This window comes from Notamacropus eugenii, chromosome 7, assembly GCF_028372415.1.
Source record: "Notamacropus eugenii isolate mMacEug1 chromosome 7, mMacEug1.pri_v2, whole genome shotgun sequence".
Classification (NCBI taxonomy): Eukaryota; Metazoa; Chordata; class Mammalia; order Diprotodontia; family Macropodidae; genus Notamacropus; species Notamacropus eugenii.
In genome coordinates, this window is record NC_092878.1 from 54904532 (window position 1) to 54927441 (window position 22910).

Sequence of the window (22910 nt, forward strand, 5' to 3'; positions counted from 1 at the left end):
GGGTATGCACATTTTTGTAGCCCTTTGGGCATAGTTCCAAACTGCTCTCCAGAATGGTTGGATCAGCTCACAGCTCCACCAACAATGAATTAGTGTTCCAGCTCTCCCACATCTGCTCCACCATTTATCATCTTCCTGTTCTGTCAAGTTAGCCAATCTGATAGATGTGATGTGGTATCTCAGAACTGTTTTGATTTGCATTTCTCTGATCAATAGTGATTTAGAGCATTTTTTCATATGACTATAGATAGCTTTAATTTCTTCCTCTGAAGACTGCCTGTTCACGTCCTTTGACCATTTATTAATTGGGGAACCCTATTTAATTTTTAAAGCCCTTTACAGCCTGGTCCCAATCTGTCTTTCCAGCTTCAGTGGACTTCACTCTTCCTTCCTGTACTCTACAGTCCAAATGATATTTCATCCCCCATCTCTGTTCCTTTTTTACATTAGATATTTTTCATACCTGGAATGCATTCTCTTCTCACCTTTGCCTCAGGGAGTCCTTTTTCTATGAGATGCAGCTCATGCACTCCTTTCTGTATGAAGCTTTTCCTGATCTCCCCAACTACTAATTCTCTCTTTCCCAAACCTTACATTTAATTAATTTTTATATATTTGCTTTTGTTCATTTTATATTTATGCTTTGGATACTTATATGTACCAGGTATCCCAAAAGTCTTAGTGCAGTTTTGAGCTTTTGTAGCTTGAAACTGCACTAAGCCTTTTGAGATACTCTCCACTGTCTCCTCTTTAGAAGGCAAACTCTTTGCAGGAAGAGTTGTTTTCATCCTTTGTACGGGTGTCCCAACTGTCTCATATAATGAATAGCTTGTAGTGATGCTTAACAAGTGGTTGTTGATTAATGATTTGCTGAGGCAGTGTTCCAAACGTGTGTAGGTGTAGCACATTGGTATTGTTAACCTTGCTGTCAGAGAGCCAGATTCATTTTGACACGGCTCAGTCTCCATAAACTTTTTTTTAATATTATGAAACTTTTCATTTTTACATGTAGTTGATTTAACTTAACATTATACCTTCAAAGTTCGTGTACAGCAACCAGCACAGTGACACAGCTCTTATGTATCGTCATCCTTTATCTGTTGGCAGTGCACGTGGGAGATCTGCCAAGCCTCTGTCAAGATCTGACAGACACTAACCCCAATTTGGTCTGGTTTGCCAGTATCATTTTATGTAATCACTTCAGTGCATTTACTGTCGGTTGGAGTGGGTCTGAATGTTAGTGAATTGTTTTTATTGATTTTCACTTGAACTTTATTTTCATTGAAAAGGGTGTGTGTATTTGTTTTTTATTTTTTTATTTTTTAATGTTTAACAATCACTGCCATACAATTGAGATTTTATCCCCCCACACCTACCCCCACTACCCCCCTCCCTCCCCACGACTGCATACAATTCTGTATAGGTTCTACATATACTTTCCTATTGAGTATATTTTCACCATAGTCATGCTATGTAGTCAGACTAAAATAAATGAAAGAAATCATATCACAAATCAAAACATGATACACAAAAACATACACATACACAAACATGATCTGCTACATTCTGCGAATGACTTCCATATTTCTTTCTCTGAGTGTGGAAGGCATTTTGCCTTGAGAACCACCACTGGAATTTTTTTTTTTTTAAGAAGTTCTTGCGTTATTACGAAATTCCAAGTCTACCAGAAAAAACTCTCGCACACTGTGGTCGTTGCTGTGCACAAAGTTCTCCTGGTTCTGCTCCTTTCACTCAGCATCAGGTCATATAAGTCCTTCCAGGCCTCTCTGAAGTCTTCTTGTTCATCATTTCTTATGGCACAATAGTACTCCATTACATTCATATACCATAATTTATTCAGCCATTCCCCAATTGATGGACATCCCCTTGACTTCCAGTTTTTGGCAACTACAAAGAGTGCTGCTATAAATATTTTTGTACATGTGGGACCCTTTCCCATTTTTATGATCTCTTGGGATGCGTGTATTTGTAAAGTAGTTGTACTTGGACAAATTCAATAACTTTTGGCATTTGCTTCATGCCCCTACCCTCCGGAGGGTCTTGTGCTTTCCCAAGAAGGTTAACTCCATAGTTTGAAAAACTGTGACCTATAACTGTATCTGAGAACTTCTGTCCTGATCAGATAGCCAGTGTGTGTTCATCCTTCGTTTCCAAAGAAGACCGTGCTATCAGAGAAATAATGACTTTGTTTTGAGTGAGGGAGGGCTGTGCAGGTCACCAGCCTCACTTTTCCTCTGGAGCCATCTGAGTCCAGTGACCAGCTATTCATCAGGATGACTGGAGATGACCCAGGATGAGGCAATTGGGGTTAAGTGACTTGCCCAAGGTCACACAGCTAGTGAGTGTCCAGTTACTGAGGTGAGATTTGAACTCAGGTCCTCCTGACTCCTACACTGGTGCTCTATCCACTGCACCACCTAGCTGCTTCAATCTTATATAATGGCTACCAGCTGAAAGCCATAAGGGACAAAGCCCATAACTACCCTTTAGAAGACCACCCAGCTGTCTCCTGCCACACATTAGAGCCCCACCAAGGTTAAAGAGACTCAGGATAATAAAGCTTAATCTACTCTCAGGTAAAATCCAAATCCTTTGCCTGTCGTTATTCTGTCTGACCTGTGAAGTCTTATCTTGCTAGCTGTCATAGATGGCCATTATCCATCCTTTTACCTACCTTGCCTGCTAACCCCTATAAATAGACTCTTTTATTTCTTTGAAGTTGCTTTTCTGTCTTTTTAAAATTAAATTTATTTTTTTGATTCAGCAAAAATCCACGTCCTGCCGGTTTCCCCTCTCCTTCTTCCCCCATTCCTCTTGAGAATGAAATTAACATCCCCCTTAAAAATGAGCTGCAGAACGAGATAAACAAAGCAGATGAATTAGGCACGGCCCGCAGAAGGGGAGAACACGGGTGTGTTTCCTCGCGCACTTGGAGCCTTTCGCCTGTTCACCCTTCACTGCTTGTGTTTCATTATTAGTTCTCTGGAGTCGTGGCTGGTCATTGCGTTGATCTGAATCCGTAAGTCTGTCAGAGTTGTTTGTCCGTATGGTAATGTTTTCATTGTATAAGTTGTTCGGGTCTTGTTTTCTTTACATCATTTTATACAAGTCTTCATTCGTTTTTTAAAGTTTTGAGTTTCAAGTTCTCTGCCTCTCTCCCTCTCCACCCCCTTCATTGAGGAGGCAAGCGATTTGATAATGGTTATGCGTGAACAGTCATGCAAAGCATGTTTCCATATTAGTGTATCATACTAGAAAACAAGAAAATTCATGCTGGAAATAAGCATGCTTCGGTCTGCATTCAGACTCCATCAGTTTTTTCTCTGGAGATGGATAGCATTTTTCATCATAAATCATTAGGAATTGTCATTGTCCTGCTGAGAATAGCTACGTCATACCAGCTGATCATCGTACAACGTTGCTGTTACTGTGGACAATGTTCTCCTGGTTCTGTTCAATATACTTTGCATCAGAAGGGATACACTGAAGAAGGGTCAAGAGCTAAAATTATAAGAGGAAGTGTAATAGGACCAAATACCACGTCTTACTCTCAGCTTCTTAGGTCCAAGATGGAGGAGACATGGCTAGATACCAGTTCATCAAAAAAATATCTAGGAGTCTTACTCTTAATCAGTATTCTTAGATATTTAAATAGACCTGTGATGTCATCAGTTTGGGAGTTCCTTCACTTCATATCTCAACCTATTCATGTTTGCCTATTTTTATCCAAGTCCTCCTAGAATTTCACCATAGGAGTTCTATCCCACATTCTGGAGGCATTCTTCCCTTGGTCCCTACATCTTGAGGATTCCAATGGAGCAGTCTGGCTCTCTATGTGTCATCCCTCATTTTTCCCACTTCGTAAGAGGATTCAAAAAACTACAGTATGATTCAGCAGTGTGACATAAAAGCCATGAAAATTAATGGAGTCTTAGACTTCATTAAAAGAGATGCCATTTCTAAAAGTAAGGAGTTAGAGTCCTGTTGTCCTCTCTTCTGGTCATCAGCCTACATTTAGAAATAATGTGTTCAAATATGAGTGTCATGTTTTTGGAAGGATGTTGGTAAACTGAGAAATATTTTTAGCATACTGGATAGTGAACTAGCCTTGAAACCAGGAATAACAGGGTTTAAGACCACCTCTGTGGACCCTGGGCAAATCACTCTTTTAATGCTCTAGACCATTTTGTGAAGACTGTAAATCACGGAGAAGATGCAGATTTATGTAGTTCAAAGCATTTTCCTTTCCTGGCAGTTGCCTGAACTAGTGAAACCATAGAAACAGTCCCTACCCCTATTAATAAACTTATGGGCACCATATCAGTTGAGGGGACTGAGGATGTTTACCTTGGAAAAGAGGAGACTCACGGAGGACATGATAAGTGTCTTCGAATATTTGAAGCATTTGCACTGTTAAGCTGTATGGGACTTGTTCTATTTAGCCCAGAAAGTAGAACTACCTAGGGACAATGTGTAGATGTTGCTCCCCCCCCCCCCCCCAAAAAAATGAGATTTAAACTAGAAAATAAAAATTATTTAATAATATGGACTGTCTTCGAACACAGTAGTATGTTTCCTCTTATTAGAGATCATTAAGCAAAAACTGAATGATCATTTGCCAAGTATGTTATAAAGAGAATTATTTTCAGACTTGGGTTGGTCTCCTAAATGATTGCTGAGAAGTGTCTTCCAGCTCAGGTTCTGTGATTCCTTCTGCTCATCCACAACCTATCATTTTGTCAGTTCCTCTCAGTTCTGTGTCTGCATCATCTTGCTTTCCATTCCATCGAAGGTTCTTTGTACCATGGCCCTGCGCTGTTATAACGGCCTCCTTAGCCCTTCCCTACTTACCTCCTTTAGCCCGGTGATAGCAGATCCAAGGCATGGTTCTAATTGTCATTCCTCTGTTCAGAAACCTTTTACAAGAATTAATTATTCATAGAACAAGTCATAGACTTCGTATTAAAGCATTAGAGGTCCTTGACTTTTTATTCCCAACCTATCACTATTGTCTTATTGAACCCTGTATTGCAATCAAGCTGGCCTAATTGAAATTTCTCCCTTTCTCGCATTCCCACCCATCACAGTTTTATCCTTTCTTGGGAGTCTAGTTCACATGCCATCTTTTCTACGAAGTCTTCTTGATCCCCAGCTATAAAAATTTTTCCTTCTACTTTGCTCCTCTAACATTTTGCCTGAAGTTCTCCTTATCACATTTTGTTTTCATTATGATTGTGTACATCCCTTATTTCCCCTACTTGATTTTAAGCGCTCTGCGTTCACAGAAAATAATTTGTTTGTATTTGTATCCTTCATGGGAACTAGCCCAAATGAGGACTTAAATATAGATTTAATTCAATTAGTTATTGTATCCTCTCTCTTATATAGTGCCTTTCTTTGAAAAAGAAGTACCCAGCAACTCAGGTATAAAAAACTTGAAGAATCATGTGAACATTCAACGTCTCATTCTAGGCCATCCTCCCCAGAAAGTAGAGAATTCATTTGGATGCTATATTTTTGATTGTTTGGTTACTGAAACTAGAGCTGCTATGTGAGCATTGAAATGAATATGTTTTCATTGCTTTTAGCTCCTCTAGATTTTTTTTGTTTGTTTTATAGTATCTTCAGAGACGTGTATGTTCTGCATCCTTTGATTTCAAGTAGGAATACTTCCGAGAGTCTTATTCCTCAGAACAGTACATTTGGTTTTGCTGGGATTTGTTTCTTATCCTTCAGAAACATTCTGTCACCCTGCATCTGTCTCTGTCTCTTTAAGTGGTGGCAGGATTACTTGCTTTGAAAAAAACTGTCCATTTTTATAGCATTCAGAGTGTATGTCTAGTTTTTACTAAAAATTCACAAGTATGGAATTTCGCTTTGTCTAATTTTACCACTGGAGAGCTCAGTTTTTGAGCCTGAAAAATGAAATTAACATAGTAGTACTTATCAAAAAGAAATTGCAGTTTGAATCATCATCATTAATAAGCATTTATTAAGCACTGAATATGTACTGGGCACTGTGCTGATCTTTGGGATTATAAAGGACGACAAAAAATACAATTCATGCCTACTAAGAGTTCACATTGTACTGGAAAAGACAATATTAAAACAACTATGTGTGTATAACGTGTATGAATGTATATGCACAAGTACGTATGTGTATATCTACGCACACAGTGTAGATGGGAGGGAATGCACTAGAGTGGGTGACAGAGGGAAGGAGAAGGAGACCAGGAAAGTCCTTTTGAAGAAGATGGGGCCTGAGCAGAGACTTAAAGGAGGCCACGTAAACCAGTACACAGAAGTGAGACAGGAGAACATTCTAGGCAAGCAGGAACGCTGTTGAGAAGGCATAGCGTCAAGATTGTGTCATGTCTGAGGAAAAACAAGGAGACCAGTGTCACAGTGTGCTTGAATATGTGAAGAAGGATACATGTATCCTGCAAGTCTAGGAAGGCGCTGGTTAGGCTGTGGAGGGCTTTAAAAACTAGACACCAGATTTTTGTGGCATCTTGTAGGCAGTAATAGGGAGCCACTAGAAAATATTAAGTAGGAAACTGATGTAGTCAGTTTTGTCCTTTAGAAAGATCAGCTGAGTGGAGGATAGACTGGAAGGGGAGAAACTTGTGCTAGGGTTACTGACAGTGGCTTTTGCAAGAGTGTGAGGTAATGACTTGAATACGTGTCAGTCAGTAAGTACCAAGTGCCTTTTTAGGTACCAAGCACTGTGCTAATCGCTGGGAATATACAAAAAGGCAAAAGAAAGTCTGTGCCCTCGAGGCCCTTACAATGTAATGTAAACAGCAAGCAGACAGATACGTACAAGGAAGCTGTGTGTTTGTCCTTCGTTGTGAAGAAGACCATGCCATCAGAGAAATAATGACATGACTTGCACTTGACTTTGTTTTGAGTGAGGGAGGGCTGTGCAGGTCACCAGCCTCACTTCTCCAGAGCTGTCTGAATCCAGTGACCAGATATTCATCAGAATGACTGGAGATGACCCAGTATGAGGCAATTGGGGTTAAGTGACTTGCCCAAGGTCACACAGCTAGTGAGTGTCCAGTGTCTGAGGTGAGATTTGAACTCAGGTCCTCCTGACTCCTGCACTGGTGCTCTATCCACTGCACCACCCGGCTGCCCCCTTACAAGCAAGCTGTATGCAGGATAAAAAGGGCATCAGAGAGGGAAGGCATTAGAATGAGAGATTCTTTGGAAGATGAGATTTTATTTGAGACTTGAAGGAAGTGAAGGAAACCTTGGGTAGACATGAGAAGGGAGAGCAAAATACCTAGATCTGAGAGATAGGGAATGTCTTGTTTGTGGAACTAGGATTGAAGAATATGTGAACAGAGTGAGGTATGAGACTAGAAAAATGGTGAGTTATGAAGAGCTTTGAATATCCAACAGAGGATTTTGTATTTGATCCTGGGGGTAATAGGGAACCTCCTTGAGGTGGGGGAAGAGGCATGAGGGTGGGAGGGAAAGGGGAGTGATATGGTCAGACCTGTGCTTTGGAAAAAATCATTTTAGTGGCCAGTTAGAGAATGGATTGAAGTGAGGAGAGACTTGAGACAAGCTGACCCACAATAATCCAGGCATTAGACGATGGGGGCCTGCACCAGGGTGTTGGCCGTGGCAGGAGAAGAGAAGGGGGCGTATTTGAGAGATGTTGCAAAGGTGAAATCGACAGGCTGTGGCCACAGTTTGGTCGTGGGAGAGGACAGGGGAGAAAAATAGTGAGGATTCCAGGATGATTACTAGATGCTGCCCTTGACAGTAATAGGAAATTTGGAGTGGGGAGGAGTTGGAGGGAAAGATGATGAGTTTGGTTTTAGATGTGTTTAGTTTAAGATGTCTACTGAATAGCCAATTTGAGATGTCTGTAAGGCAGTTGGAGCTGCGAGATTAGAGATCAGCAAAGAGGTTATGACAGGATAGGTAGATTTGGAAATAATCTGTATAGAGATGATAATTAAGTCCATGAGAGTTAATGAGATCAACTGGTGAAGTAGTATAGAGGGAGAATGGAAGAAGGCCCAAGAACCCTATGGGACACCTACAGTCTGAGTTTGATCTAGAAGAGGATCCAGCAAAGGAGCTTGAGAAAGAGTTGGTCAGATAGGTAAGAGAAGCAGGAAAGAGTGGTATCCCAAAAACCTAGGGAGAAGAAAGTATCAAGAAGGAGAGAGTGTTCAACAGTGTCAAAGGCTGCAGAAAGATCTAGGAGAAGGAGAATTGAGAAAAAGCCATTGGATTTGGCAATGAAGAGATTGATTGTAACTTTCAATGGAGCAGTTTTACTGTAATGATGAGGTTGGAAACTATATTGTAAGCCATTAAGAATGAGAGGACATGAAGTAGAGGCACCTATTGGCTATGATCTTTTCAAGGAGTTTAGCCTTAAAGGGCAGAAATTATAGGATGATATTTATCAAGGATGAAAAGATCAAGTGAGGATTTTTTTCAGGATGAGGGGAGACCTGGCATGTTTTTAGACAGTAGGAAAGGAGCCAGTAGACTGAGAAAGGATGCAACCTGTTAAAAGAGATGATACAGAATAGGATCGCTTGAGTGAGTAGATGGTGTTAGTCATGGTAAGGAGTAAAGCCACTTCTTCACGTGAGATAGCAGCGAAGGGGGAGATAGTGGTAGAAAACATCTGAGTGATAGGAGATGAGGATGAGGGATTGGTGTGAACTCCAGTTTTTTCTGGAAAATATGAGGCAAATTTCTCAATTAGGGGTGCGGGGAAAGGGGAAGCCATGGGAGATCTGAGGAAGGTTGAAAAGATTTGGAAGAGCTGCGAAGAGTGAGATAGTGTATTGATAAGAAAGTTAAAGAATAATTTGCATAACAGCAGTCAGGGCCCAGCTGAGGTTGTGTAACATAAATTTTTAGTGTACTCAACCAAAATGATTGCACGTGTGATTTTCTACACATTTGTTCAGCAGTACACGTGTAGAAGCAAAGGGGGCAGATGACGGGAGTTATCTAAGATCATGACCTTGTGTGTTAAGTATGAGTGTGAGAAATTGAGGATGACTTGAGAGGATGGTGGTGTTGACAGCAATAGGCAGGCATGAGAGACTAGACACCGCACAGATGTTCGCAGTAGAAGAATGTTAGGAAGTCATGAACTTATGTTTAAGGATAGAAGAACACGAGGAAGAATATTCTTTAGGACGAGAATCTAATACTTAATGAGCAGAAAATCTTTTCTCATATATATTGATATCTTCATTAGCTTTCATAGTTTCTTTAAGTCAACTTTAAGAATTCCTAAACACCGAGATTTAGGTGAGTATGTCTATGTGGCTAAACCGTGAGGCTGTTAAAGAGCTTACTTATTTTTGATAATTCCAGTATTAATTTACTTGGAGAATCCTACGTGAATTCGTTGATTTTCATGTGCTTTAGTTTCCCAGTCGATAAGATCAGAATATTACGAAGGTTAATGTATTAATGAACCTGTTATAACATCTCCCAGCAAGTGTCACGAAAACAATAGACGTGGCATCTTGTTTGAACCGTCATTTGGCGCTCCCGCTGTCTTTACTGCCTTTTTTTCCTCCGATATTAAAGCCCTGAAACCTGAATGCAGCAATGCAGGTGAGATACCATTAGAGTTACAGGAAGAGTTCTAGCTTCAGTCTGTGAATCTCTATGCAGTGCCTTTGTTAAAAAACAAAAACAAAACACTGTATAAATTAGGCACTCAATTGTAATGTTCATTTAGGGCACATGCATCTTGTGGCTTCAGTATTTTGTACTAAGATGCAAAAAATTCTTTTGGTGTTAGAGAAATTGATAGTTGAATGGGGCTGAGTGTCCCAAAGGTATTTTATCCAAGTTATACAGATATCTAAAGACAATGTCATTTTTCAAATCCCACCTAAATATAGCACAGAATTAGAGCGATACTGGTTATGTTAGATAATGATTTGTCTACACCTCTGATCTGATGGCTCACTAGAATCATTGTTGAATATGACAGTTATCATTTGAATTGATGGCCTGAGGGTTCAGGATGCCAGCAGGACAGTCCATGTGAATTCTTCCATCTCATCTCAGCAAATTAATGGGAAAGGTTATTATATATAAAAAGACACACTCTGCCATACATAGGAGCAATTCTCCAAAATAACTAAGTCCTGGAACAGATAACTTCAGACTCTGAAGTCCATTGTTGGAATAGTGCATCTTGGATCTTAGTCAAAATACGACTAATGTATTAGCAAAAACCTACATTTGACATTAACTAGGAAACTTTTTATTTTATTTTTAATCATTACTGCCTCCATTTGTACAGTTTAGGTATTACACTTGGTGTTTAGTCGTTGGTTGATGTTCACTTGTTTTTAAATATCGTATTGTCCAGGTGTACCTAATGTCTGATTTCTGGTTTTTCATTTACCTTTTCAAGTCTCCTTCGCTGCTGCCAGAAATAATTAAGACTGATGTCCCCATTTACTTATGCCATTTAGCGAAGCCAAGAATATAATTTGTTTGCATAATTGTGGATCTCCATTCACTACCTCTCAAAAAACAAACATAAATGTCTTTCATACTGTCGGGAGATGAGTTGAATAGTCATGGGTCGTTGAAGTAAATAGATGTAGAGGACGAAAACAAGAAAACAAACCAATAGTAATATAACGTGGATTCGGATCTCTGTGCAGTTCCTTAATGATGGTTCTTGTACCATGTACCCAAACTTCCCAGAGGGAATAGTACAGCAGTGTGAATCCCACTTAATAAGTATCTGTGAAGAAAATGGCTGACTGAACCACTGAAGAAGAGTTCTCTTCATGGCATTTTATCTCATGAATGCAACTATTGAAACAGTTAGGTCACTTTTCTCACTTATTATTTACACTATTTCTATTTCACGTCAAACCAGCAGGTATTTCCTGAGTGTTGTGTGCGAGGTCCTGTACCAGCTACTGTGAAGAGTAAAAAGAAATGTGAAACGTAGGCCTTGTATTCAAGGAGCTGAGCTTGATTAGGTGCTTACAATCTAGCTTTACTTGAAAATAGGGAAGATCAGGTGGCGTGTTCCACTGTAATGACAAGCAGACGTCCAAAGGACGGTACTCCTTGGCCTCTACCATCTTAACAAACATGTTTAGCTTTAAGATATGCTAATTTCTTTTTCATGTTTTATTAATATCAAATAGTATTAAGGAAATGTTGAAACTTGGTTTTCTCATTAGGATTTTGGTTATTATTGATTCCTGATCATTATTTGCTGAAATGAAGCAGATAAAGTTCATAGTTAGTGTATTTGAGATTGTGAATATATACCCAAAATGCAATTTCCTGCAGTCCTAGTTACTTTTAACTCCAAAACACTTTGACCTAGAACATCCCAGATAATTAAAACAGAAAGCGAATTTTGTTATTTTGTTAAATATATGCAGTTAATTTCATAGCTTTCTTCATTATTTCAAGAAAATGAGAATTTCTTTCTGTTGTTCAGCTCCTGTTTTAACAAAGAACTTTTAGGAACGTTTTGGTTTTTAAGTATTTGTTTTGAAAGCCCCCATGCTAATAGTACCTAATCTAGATGTTTACGTTAATAGCTGAACCATGGGCTTCTTATATAGAACCCTGAAAGTTTTTACATTTACCTGACTGTAAGTAATGTGCTCATTATCCAGGTATCCATCAGCTGTCTAGTTTCCAGTTTAACAGGTGTTCCCATACAGTTGGAGATTTGATTGATCCTGATAGTGAGCAGAGGTCTCTTTGTTCTCTAGTGCAGTATTACACATGTATGCAGGGATAGTGCTTTACATTCTGCTATCTTTACTATATGTTTCTTTTTAATACCCTCTACACTTTTGTACCAGTCATAGATCCCAGTTTTATATCAGCTGCGCTTGTCATTTTGACCTTGATCTGTTATGGTCTGTTATGATAACTCCACCATGGACAAGGAATATTTTATTGAAAGTTTAAATGTTCCGTGAGTGATAAAAAACAGCATCTTTGTAGCTTTTGAAGAGCCAAGTTATTCAAAAGTGGTTGCCACAGCTACCACCATCCCCATATACATAGTTCTTTAAGGTTTGCCAAACTCTTTATGTATTATCTCATTTAACCCTCACGACAATCCCATGATGTAGGTTCTGTAGAGAGGTTAGGTGACCTGTTTACAGGTCACACATCTGGTAAATGTCTGAAGCAGGATTCGAACTTGGGTCCTCCTGACTCCCATGTCCAACACTACGTCCATTGCACCGCCTCCCTAGACTTAACTACAATTTCTCTGTATCTCAACTTACTCTGTATATATCTTGAATGTACATAGCTGTTTTGCATGTTTTCTCCTGTCAAGATGTGAATGCCTTGCGGACAGGGACTGTTCTTGCCTTTGCTGTGTTCTCAGAGCTTGACTTAGTGGCTGGCACATGTTAGGCACCTAGTATCAATGCTTCTCAATTTGACCACTGTAGCTGAGAGAGCTGGTAACTTAACTGCAACTTGTACCTTTTAAATTGGGCTCCTTTCCCAAAAACAAACATCAGATTTTTTGTTAGTAATGCAAAAAATAGAAGAATTAGTAACTGATAAATACTGCTGATTAACTCATAAATATTCTAGTGGATCTATGTTCTTATCAGTGTATTTTATTCAGCCACACAGATGGCAGCCCATCTGTGGTTGCTTTTTCTTCATGACCTTGATCCATGTCATCCCATTCTTCACGATGTCATCTAATAAAAGAAAAACCCCAAATATCTTGATTGGCGTATGAAGTATGAGCCCATAGCAAACTTGATAGAAGTCCATTTAGACTCAGCAAAGTATGAGGAACATTACTTTGTGCATAAAAATCGTGCTTTGACTTATCTTCTTTTTAAAAGTAAATTCTTACATTGTTGTTGACTGATAAGAAATTAACTTTTTCCGTTTTCTTGTTTTTCTTTTGCTAATAGTTTTGAGAGTTTGTCTATAAAAATGGAAAAACATTTTGCAAAAATAGTGTTGTCATGTTGAAGTAATTGTGAATTCATCATTCTTATTTCACAGGAACAGCTACTTAAGATCACGATATAAAACTCCCTAAACACAATGACCAGTAACAACAGTCATAATGTCACTCTGCATTTCACATGGTAGAAGTAGTCTGGGCACTCACATTTTCTTATTTGGTGGAAAGACTGGAACTCGGGTTTGCGGAATCTGTTTTATGTATTTGAATCTCACCTGGTGAATGGGAATGGTGTGTGCTTCAGCTGTTAAGGGAACACCACAGGAATGGAAGGGGGGTATGGAGCACTCGTAAGGAGGCTTGTCTTTTGGATTTGATTCAGACAAACCAGTTCACTTGTGACACGATCTCTCCGTGTGGTTGGTTTCAGGGGGGATTTGTTCAATTTCCCACGCACTCAAGAAGTGGAAGATGAAAAAATGGAGGATGAACCTAGCCCCTGGCCATGCCAACAACAGCCCATCAAGCACACTGCTCATGTTGAGGCCCCTGTTCCCTCAGCCGCACAACAACAGACTGTTACACAAGTGCCATCCAGTCCAAAAGGAGACACTGTGGAGATGGATGTGGTGGAAGAATCCCAAACCAGTCGGGATCAACACGGTAAAGTCTTGTGTGCAAGCCCAGGAACACGAGAGGAAAGCACTTGTCCCAGCACAAGTGACAAAGAAGTCCAGACAACAGAACATTCCCTTTGGGCTCCAACTGTTGTTTCAGTAGCAACACAAACCTCGAAAGGAGCGTGTGAACAAGTAGAGGTGGGGACCAGCACGGCTGACCAGAACCTTGGGAGACAAGATGCTAAGGTACAGACTGAGAGGAGGAATGCTGAGAAACCTGCAAATGTCTCAGGAGATGATACCGACTCTTTGCATAGCCAGGTAAGAACAGGCCTGGGCCTTCCCTGGGATCTTCTCAACTGTGTGATCTACTGGTTAATAATCATGTATTAGTCAATGGAGAAGATGAGACTTTGACAGTACAGGGCTATGTTTCTTACTGAGCACCAGGGAGTCTCTCAAGAATGGAGATGGAGGTGGAGTGGGAGATATTAGAGCTATAACTAATCTGTAATGTTACAGGGAAAACGGAGTAGTATTTGAGTTTAAGTAGATCTCCTTTCTCTTGAAAGAGAGGGTTAGGTGAACAGTCTGCACTTTATTTCATATCATATATGAAATATTTCATAATTCATACTGTGGCCCTTGATACCTTCCTGTCCCTTCCTCACCTATCAGGTCTTAGTCTAGTTCCTAGGAGTCCTCTTTATGGAGTGTGAGGGAGGACGGAAAGTTGGTGGGAAGGGGTTGGAGGAGGAGCACAATAAGGATAAGAAGAGAAGTTAGGAAGTGAAGATTTGTAGTGGGTGGGAAGGTATCAGGGGCTGATGGTCGGGGCGGAGGAAGAAATTCAAGAATGTAATGAATAGCATGCTAAAAATTGGGTGGTTTTAAGGAGAGAGAAGGTGATATGTTAGATTCACAAGTCAGAAAATAAATGTTCAGGATTTCTTTAGGTGGCTGTGGGATCCTTGGGAGGAAAACAGATGGAAACTGATCTAGGTTCACCTCGGTAAAGAAGTTATGGCCCTCTTCACTTTGGATCTGTTTTGGAAAGGCTTCTTTCTAATCATAAATCCCTCATCAGGTGCTTTCCAGGGTCTCCTGTGTGGAGCTCATTTCATTTACTGATGCCTCTTAAGGAGTAAAGTCCTGTCAGTCGTCATAAGAAAACTTTAGTGCTTGAAATGCCTGCATAAAGAGGTGATGTTCTGAAGCAGCGTATTAGCACTAAGAGGATGGTAGTTTCAACCCACTTTAAGTCCATCAGTCCAGGCACAGGAGATGTTACATATCAGCCTCCTGTTTCCCTGTTTTCATCTTTAAGGTGTTAGTTGAATCTTACAGCTTAATAATTTGGGTCCGTTTTTTGAGCTTTGGCTGTATGTGGGCATGGTGGTTAGAGAGCCTGCCTTGGAGTCAGGAAGAGCTGGGTTCAGTCCCCGTCTGTGACACATTCTAGCTTAGTGACCTTGGGATAAGTCTCTTAGATTCTAAGGATCCTTAGAAACCCTCTAAAGCTGTAAATCAAAAAAGATTTGTTGATCTGTATGAGTGGAGGGAATTTGTACACTGCATGTTCCCTATATAAATGAACTAATTGGTTCAGATCAAAAAAATTTAATTACTGCTTCTCTTTTCTCACCTAAAATATATTCTAGACTCATGGTTTCATTGGCATAGGGAACTTTCAGTGAATATACCAATTCCAGTGGGCAGCTGTTCTGCAGCTTGTAGGCATAGAGTGTTGCTTGGAGGCCATGGGAAGTTAAGTGACTTAGGTGTCAGAGGCAGCACTCGAACACAGGCCTTCCTGACTTGGGGCCAGCTTTCTGTGTGCTCTGCCATGCTGTCCCTTTCCTCACGAACATGCAGAGCAGTCACCTGAAAGTCTGGAGATCTGACTTCTGGTCTCAGCTTTGCCCCTGACTCATGTCCTTTTCCTCTTTTGATGCCTTCTCTGTGCTGATAAAGCCAAGGAAGGCTGTGCATTGTGGGTAAGACTGAAGTCTGTTTTAGTGGAAGCTCATTTGCTCCTGTAGTCCTCAGGGTTTGGATTGTGCCCCTGGAACTAAGGTTCTCTGCATTTAAAGAGTGTCTTCTTTGACACTGCCCTCATCCTCCCCATTTATGAGTGAAAAACCAAGCTGCTCCCTCTCGGGCAGGTCTTTTTCCGAGAGCTGTTCATGAGAAAGCAACGTTAGTGTTTTTGTCCTTTCCTCTTTCATCTCTGACTCGTCTGTTTTTATGCGGCTGTCACTTGGCTTCTCCTGAGTGGGACAAAGTGAAGACTTCTCATCTAGAGTGGATCAGCCCCTAGGCCTGAGTTTCTAAACTTCAGACACTTGCCACTCATCTCCCCTTGTCTGCTTAACCCATTTCCTTGTCACATTGTACAATCAGAACCCCTTGCAGAACAAAGGAAATGTTGGTTCAGTTTCTTTTTCGATTCTTTGCATCGGGAATTTCTGAGAATATGCCACTTGCTCAAAACATTAACCAATAGAGTTAAAGGTTAAGTTGGGGGGAGTTTTGTGGTTTTTAGCTTTACAATCCTGCATCTGCTCTTGTAAGACACCTCCCTGCTCCAGGAAACTGGTGAAGGGACCGCCTGCTTCTTGCAAGAACCACGTAAAGGACTTTGTGTTCATACTTGGAGATGCCTCTGAGTAGTCAGTTTGAGTAGGGGTCTTGCCATCCCACACGGTTTTTTTCTTGTAAGTAGCACAAGTGTTTGATTATAAAAGATGTTTATCATCAGTGATTACGAAATTCAGGTTTGATATGATTTCAAGTTAAAATTTGTCCTGAAGGAATAATAAGCAGCATCTGAAAATGGTCTTCCTCTCAGGATTGTTACCTGGCATTTATGATTGTAAAAGGTATGAAGATGGGTATGTGTTAGGCGTAATATCACTTCAGTACAATTGGGGTTTTAAAAAGGATGGGATAGAAATTTGATAAGTAAGCGATGAAAATACTGATGTCCACAACGTAATGGTAGAGTTAGCTTCTTTGCTTAAAGCTCGAAGGGGATTCTAGTACAGGAAGTTATAGATGTGAAGGAACCAGACAGTCTGAGTCATGGGATTGAGAGATCTGAGGAGAGAGAAAAACCACTTACATTGCTTTAGTAAATATCTCAGTCGAATTTAAGGTGACTTGATCTAATCAGGGTAAGAAGACTGTGCCCACATGGTAGATTTATTGAAGGGATGTGGAAATGCATTCAGCTGAATGATAATGGTGCATTTAAAGTTTCAAGTCAACTTAAATAGTTTAAATTTTTAAGTAAATCTAAATGTAGTTAATTAGAAGTTGTTTTGTTAACTAAAATTGGTTTATGCTATGGAGCAAGCATATTTACAGAAGTATGTGAAAGGAAGCTTATGGCTAAATGTGAAAAGACCTTGGTTTGAGGTCTTGTCATTGTTGCCACTCACGTTCATGAGGGTTTTGTGATAAACTGTAAGTTGTTCTCAACAGAAGAAAATATTTATTGTATGACTTTTGCATGATTTTTGAAAGACCTACCTCCCAAATTTGTATTTGTAAGCTAATCTGTTATAGGAACTTCAGATTTTGGGGGGGGGGGGTGGTGGAAGATAAGGGACAAAGATAATGGAGACTAGGAATTTTAAGGCAAAATAAAACCTCTTGGCGCCCCCCGCCCTCCCCCCCTTTTTTCTCCTTTTAAAATCCAGTCATTACAGAAGGACTTCTTAAGAATCTAATCTGAACTGGAGGTGCTCAGAGAAGAGATGTTAACTTTCCATTGTAAAAGGAGAGGAGTTGGCCCCAGCCCCACCCAGGGCCCCTAAGATCTGAAGAGTCTAAAATGATCGCCCAAGCGGCGTGGCTCTTCACTTCTTAAAGGTGTAATCTCCATATAAAATGTAAGCTGCGTATGGAGTCCTGAACCTGGAATTTATTTAGGCGATAATGTCTAGTAATTGATTTTTAGGACAAATTTAAGATTTAAGATGTGAGTCTCGGTAAAATTAGTTCAGATCTTGCTTCAGATGTTTGGTGCCTCTGTGAATACAAGCCGGTCCCTTAACCTTGTTTATGTAGAATGGGGATGATCATAGGAGCTGCCTCCTACAGTGGCTGTGAAGATCAGATGAGATAATGTGAGATAATAACTGCCAGCTGTTGTCAATATAATCTCTTACCTAGTACCTATTTATGAGTAATAATATATTTAAATTTCAGTGTTTGTGTTGGAATCTGTCTTAGATTTCTTAGAGACCCGTTTTCATGTGATAGCTTTTTATTAACATATTTTCCCCACTTCAGGTATGAAATGTAGAAAATATGAATTTATTTCATCCCACATATTTTCCTCATGGCAAGTAAGTTCATTTTCAGCAGTAGCAGCAAAAGAATATATTATGAATGCTTGTTCAGAGTAGCTGAAGAGATATGTGTAATCCTTTTAACTTTAAAGCAGTGCTAGCCAGGGTGAACCGTTCTGAACAAGCATTTGCTCAGTCAGCAAGCATTGATATGCCTTCTCTATGTCAGGCAGGCACCGTACTAGGAGCTAGAAATACTGGGACAAAGACGGTCTGTGCTCACAAGTAGCTTGCATTCTAATGGAGAACATAACTTGTATGTAAATAGGTTATTGCAAAAGAAATACAAGGTAACCTTGGTAGGGAAAGTGCTATTAGCTGGAGGGACTGGGATAAGATTCATGCAAAAAGTGGTGCTTGAGCTTAGTTTTGTATGGATACCATGAATTCTAAGAAGTGGAGGGGTGAGAGGTGGGCAGAACAGTCAGTGCAAAGACATGGGAGTGGGAAATCCAGTGTCAAGTTTGAGGAGCAGAGAGAAGGCCAGTTTAACTGTACTTTAAAGCATGTGGAGGGGAGTGATATGTAATACAGAAAGCTAAGCTGGGACCAGGTTGCAGAGAGCCTTAAATGCCAAACAGAAGAGTTTCTATTTGGTCCTGGAGATTATAGGAAGCTGTTGGAGTTTATTGAGGTGTATGCTGGCTGTCAGAGGGAGAGATGGTAACAGGATTGGAACTGCGCTTTATGAAAAAATCATGTTGACAGCTCTGTGGAGGATGTCTGAGAATGGAGCAAGGTAGGGAGGCCAGTCAGGAGACTGATGGAAGAGTCCTAGTGAGGGATGATGAGGGTTTAAGTAAGCTGTGCAAGTGGGAAGGATGGGATAATAAACATGAGATGTTGTAGAGGAAATGACTATTAGTATGAAATAATGTGATGTTTATATTGAAGATTAATTTATTTGTTTGAATTCTTTAGTTTTTGTAGCTCCTTATAAAATAGGAGTTTTGCCAAATGTACATCAGAGGTTGCAACTTACAAGCTATTAGGATTCGTCCTTGAAAGAAGCTTTAATGTGGGAAATATCAAGGGTTTACAGCTGGAAAGAAAGCTCAGAGGTCATCTAGTCCCCTTACACGTAAGGAAACTGAAGCTAACAGATAAAATGCCTTAAAATACCTAGTGTTGTCAGACCTAGGTTATTTGACTTCAAAGTTGACTCTTTTTACAGCTCTACCAAGACCTTATTTCCCATCACAGAATTCATATTAGAAAGACACCTTATAAAGTCCTTCTGCCTAAGTATAAGACTCATTCCACACTGGAGATTTCATATGGGAGACAAACTAAATGAATGGTGACAATTGAGGGGAAGGTTTTTTTCTCTAGAACCAACACTTCATGTGTCAGCAGTTCATAGTAGAATGAGAAAAATTAAATAAAAAGAAATAAACATTTTTTTAATAAAAATAACATGACATTAGTACGTAGAAGACTGGCATTGGAGTCAGGTAAGCCTGGGTTAGAGTTGCCTCTGACACGTACCAGCCATGCGACCTCAAACAAGTCCTTTTATCTCTCCGTGCCTCAGACAACTCTCTGAGAATATAAATGGCAAGGTACAACTGTGCATGTGAGTGTGGGAGGATTGGGTACCAGGAATTCTCTACATTGATAAAAGCACAGAATTGGATGGAAAAAAAATGGTATGTTTTATATTGTAGTATGAGCCAAGTTTCACTTGGTGTTTTCACATGTTTAGCCTTCATAAAGGCACAAGGTTTTATTTGAATTAATAAATTATTTTTCTTTATGATAGAGCTATAAACAGGATTCTCATTTGTTCAAAATTTGTTTGTAGACATCAACCCAGGTTTTAGGCGTAATACATTCACGGCATGTCTGTTAAGTAGATTATGTACTGAATGTTTCAACACTGCAAGAAATCTTGTATCCGTTTCCAGCTGTAATTAATTCACGTAGTTTTACTGCATTCTGATTTCATGAAACCCATCAATTGTGTCATTTTGAATTGGTTGGGTTATAGTTCTATCCATTTGTATTAGTGTGTAAATTATCTGTTCTACTGTTTAAACATTATAGGGAGAAGAAGAATTTGACTTGCCTCAGCCCCCACCTGGCCAGGTCTTGCGTCGTCACATGAGAACTATACGTGAAGTGCGCACACTCATTACACGTGTTATCACTGATGTATATTATGTAGATGGCACAGAAGTGGATCGAAAGGTGACTGAGGTAATAATATACTAGATTTAAGTGACAAATTTCACTCAACAGAATGGTACCTTGGGTTTCTTGTGACCATTCTATCTTTTCCCTATGTCCCCATTATCCAGCTGTTGATGCTTTGTTTTCTGTATGTTTTATATCAGAAAGTAAAAGGGTGAAGTAGCTCCGAGACCTCCGCACGAGCTAAAAGTTAATGATTCCAATTTGTAATCCTCTCCAGTCCTGGTACTGCTGTGTGGCCCTGAACTTGTCCCTTAACCACTCAGTGACCTTTTCTTTTAATGTAGAGATTTAGAAATGACTATCAAACTTTCTCAGGTGTGCAGTATTAATGAGGAGCAGCATACTAAAAATACAGTTTAAAATTTTTATATAACGTTTAAAAACCTTAGTATAGGATCATTGGATCTAAAGTTGGAATGAATCTCAAGAGATCATCCAATCCACCTCCGTACTTTTGTGGACGGCAAAATGGGCCTGGTGGTGGGCAGTGCTTTTAGGTCGCACAGGTACTAAGTCTGAAATAAAACAGGATTGGAATCTCATTTCTTTGACTCTAGATCCACTATCACACTATAATTCATATGCAGGTTGTTATACGGTTTTACAAGGCATCTGTTGTAATCACCCAGTCAGTCAGAGAATCACAGATTTAGATAGAGATGGACGGAACCTTAGAGGCCATCAAGTCCAATGCCCTGATTGTACAGATGAGGAAACAGAGCCTGAGAAGAGGTTAAGTGATTTGTTCAGGGTCACATAGCCTTTATATAAGGTAGAATTTGAACACAGGTCCTCCTGACGGAGGCCAATACTCTTTTCACCACTCTAGGCTGCCTCTTTTCTTCCAGCTTTGAAATGTTGGCAATAGATTGCTTGTGAAATTCTGAAAGTTCATGTTTTTGGAAGCTGACGTAGACTCATCTTCAGGGTTGGTGTAATGTCTAAGTTTTTAATGATCACGTTGCCACTTGTTGCTCTGGTTAAAGTTGTGTACTTACCTCAGAGCTCGGGCTGAAATTGGACATGGTGAAGGAATCGCATATTAGAACCTCTGCTGGTGAGTCTGATTCAGAACTGGAGAAACAGGGCAGGAAAAGTTATTCCTTTTGTATCTAGAGACTCAGCATAGTTTTCAGGTTTTTTGGCTATCTTAAGAATCTGTTAAGAGGTCCATTATTGAGCCTTTGAAAGAACTAATGCTTTTATGCTCAACTTTTACACGCAGTATGGTGAAATATCATATTAAGGCCTCAAATATATATGTTTGTCTCATAATGACAATAGCTCCCATAGATTTCATTAAGATTTATAAAGCACTTTGTTCATAACAGCTTTGTTAGGTAGTAGTGGAAACATTCTTATCCACACTGTAGAGATCCATTAGCTGAGGCACAGAAGGGGCCAATCCCTTGTCCGCATGTACACACAGCGGATTTTAAGGCCAAGATCTATGTTGTTGGACTGCGTGTTGCTGTTTCTGCTGTTTGGATGTTCATTACCCATATTAGCAATTTGGGGTGATCTTTCCTATGGCAGCTGATCATTTACATTTCTTCTTCTGAAAAGTATTTGTTCATTTTATTGGGAATGCCTTTTGGTCTTATATATTTGAGTCAGTTCAGTGTGTATTTTGGATTCTTTTTTGGACTGATCCTGTGATTTCAACAGTATGAGAAACTGCCTCTGCAGCTTGACTCGTCTGGGGTCATCCGGCCAATCCGCCTCACAGCGGGGACTGGAACCTCGGTCTTTGGAGCCCAGCTCTGCCCAGCATGCCATGTGTTCTCTCTGTCTGTTGATATCAGACTTGTCAGGAATATTTAATGCAAACCCACATTTGGTTAAGAGTGTGCTCTCCCCTGCCCCTCCTTTCATCCTCCAAGCCACAGTTGTGAAAGAGATCTTCTGTTTTCTAAATGGTTATATGTGGTTTTTTATGTAGGCTGTGGATGTGAGACACTGGTATCATCTGAATTTCTACTTCCTTCCCATTTTTCCATCAGTTTCTGATGTTATTTGCCCAGTTACTGAGTTATTTACCCACTAGTTTGATTTCCTGGCTTTACGGACTGCTAGGCTGCTGTACTTACTTATTTCTGTGTCTGATTGGTATCACTTACCTACCTTTCTCTTTTGAATCAGGACCAAGACAGTTTTCAGGTTTACTTATTTAGAACATAGTTTGTTCTGTGGTGATGCCTGTGTCCTCTTAATTCTTACACTTCCCTGTTATTTTCCACAAGGTTTCAGACCTTTTGTTCTCTTGAGCGATCATTATTATTTTGTCCAGTTCCATAAAGTACACTGCAGTCTGAGTGATGTCCCAGCCCCGTGGGTGCAGGGCTCTGCTTCCATCTTCTTGAACCTTCCCCACATAGATCTAACAGGACACTTGTGCTGCCTATTGTTGGGACCTCTTCTCAGGTTTTATGCCAGTCGCCTGTCCACCTCTAAGTTACTTTCTTCAGGGATAGGGAGGGAACCCTCACTCTCTGTTTGAAGATTTTCTCTGCCAGTTAAAATTCTCAACCCATGTGCCTGTATCTGTGAGAGCTGTGCTGAGACAGTCTACCACTTCATCTAAGGCATTCACTTGGGTGCTTTTTCAGAAAAAAATAATAGTTCTATATCCAACATTGGATGATTTTCTATTATCATGTTAGTGTTGCTTCAGGAATGAAGAAACCCACATCCTCTTCTAGACTATGGTCACTTCAGATGATTCATTCCTTCTCCCCATACCTGCCCCAGAAAACATGTATATTGGAGTCTCAGGAA

At 40.0% G+C, this 22910-nt stretch overlaps 1 protein-coding gene across 14 annotated transcripts in view; it reads left to right on the forward strand.

The window, feature by feature from the left end:
* LOC140514418 (TP53-binding protein 1-like) overlaps nt 1-22910 on the forward strand; it is a 130669-nt gene that overhangs the window by 83046 nt on the left and 24713 nt on the right. For 13 of the 14 annotated variants that reach the window (XR_011970594.1, XR_011970595.1, XR_011970596.1 and 10 more), the window contains 2 exons: nt 13389-13899; nt 19983-20135. Coding sequence is in view for 11 of the 14 variants with exons in the window: in XM_072624740.1 (XP_072480841.1) it covers nt 13389-13899; nt 19983-20135 (664 nt within the window). In the remaining 3 variants the exon portion in view is untranslated. The remainder of the gene's footprint in view (nt 1-13388; nt 13900-19982; nt 20136-22910) is intronic. The other variant, XM_072624744.1, reaches the window with a different exon arrangement.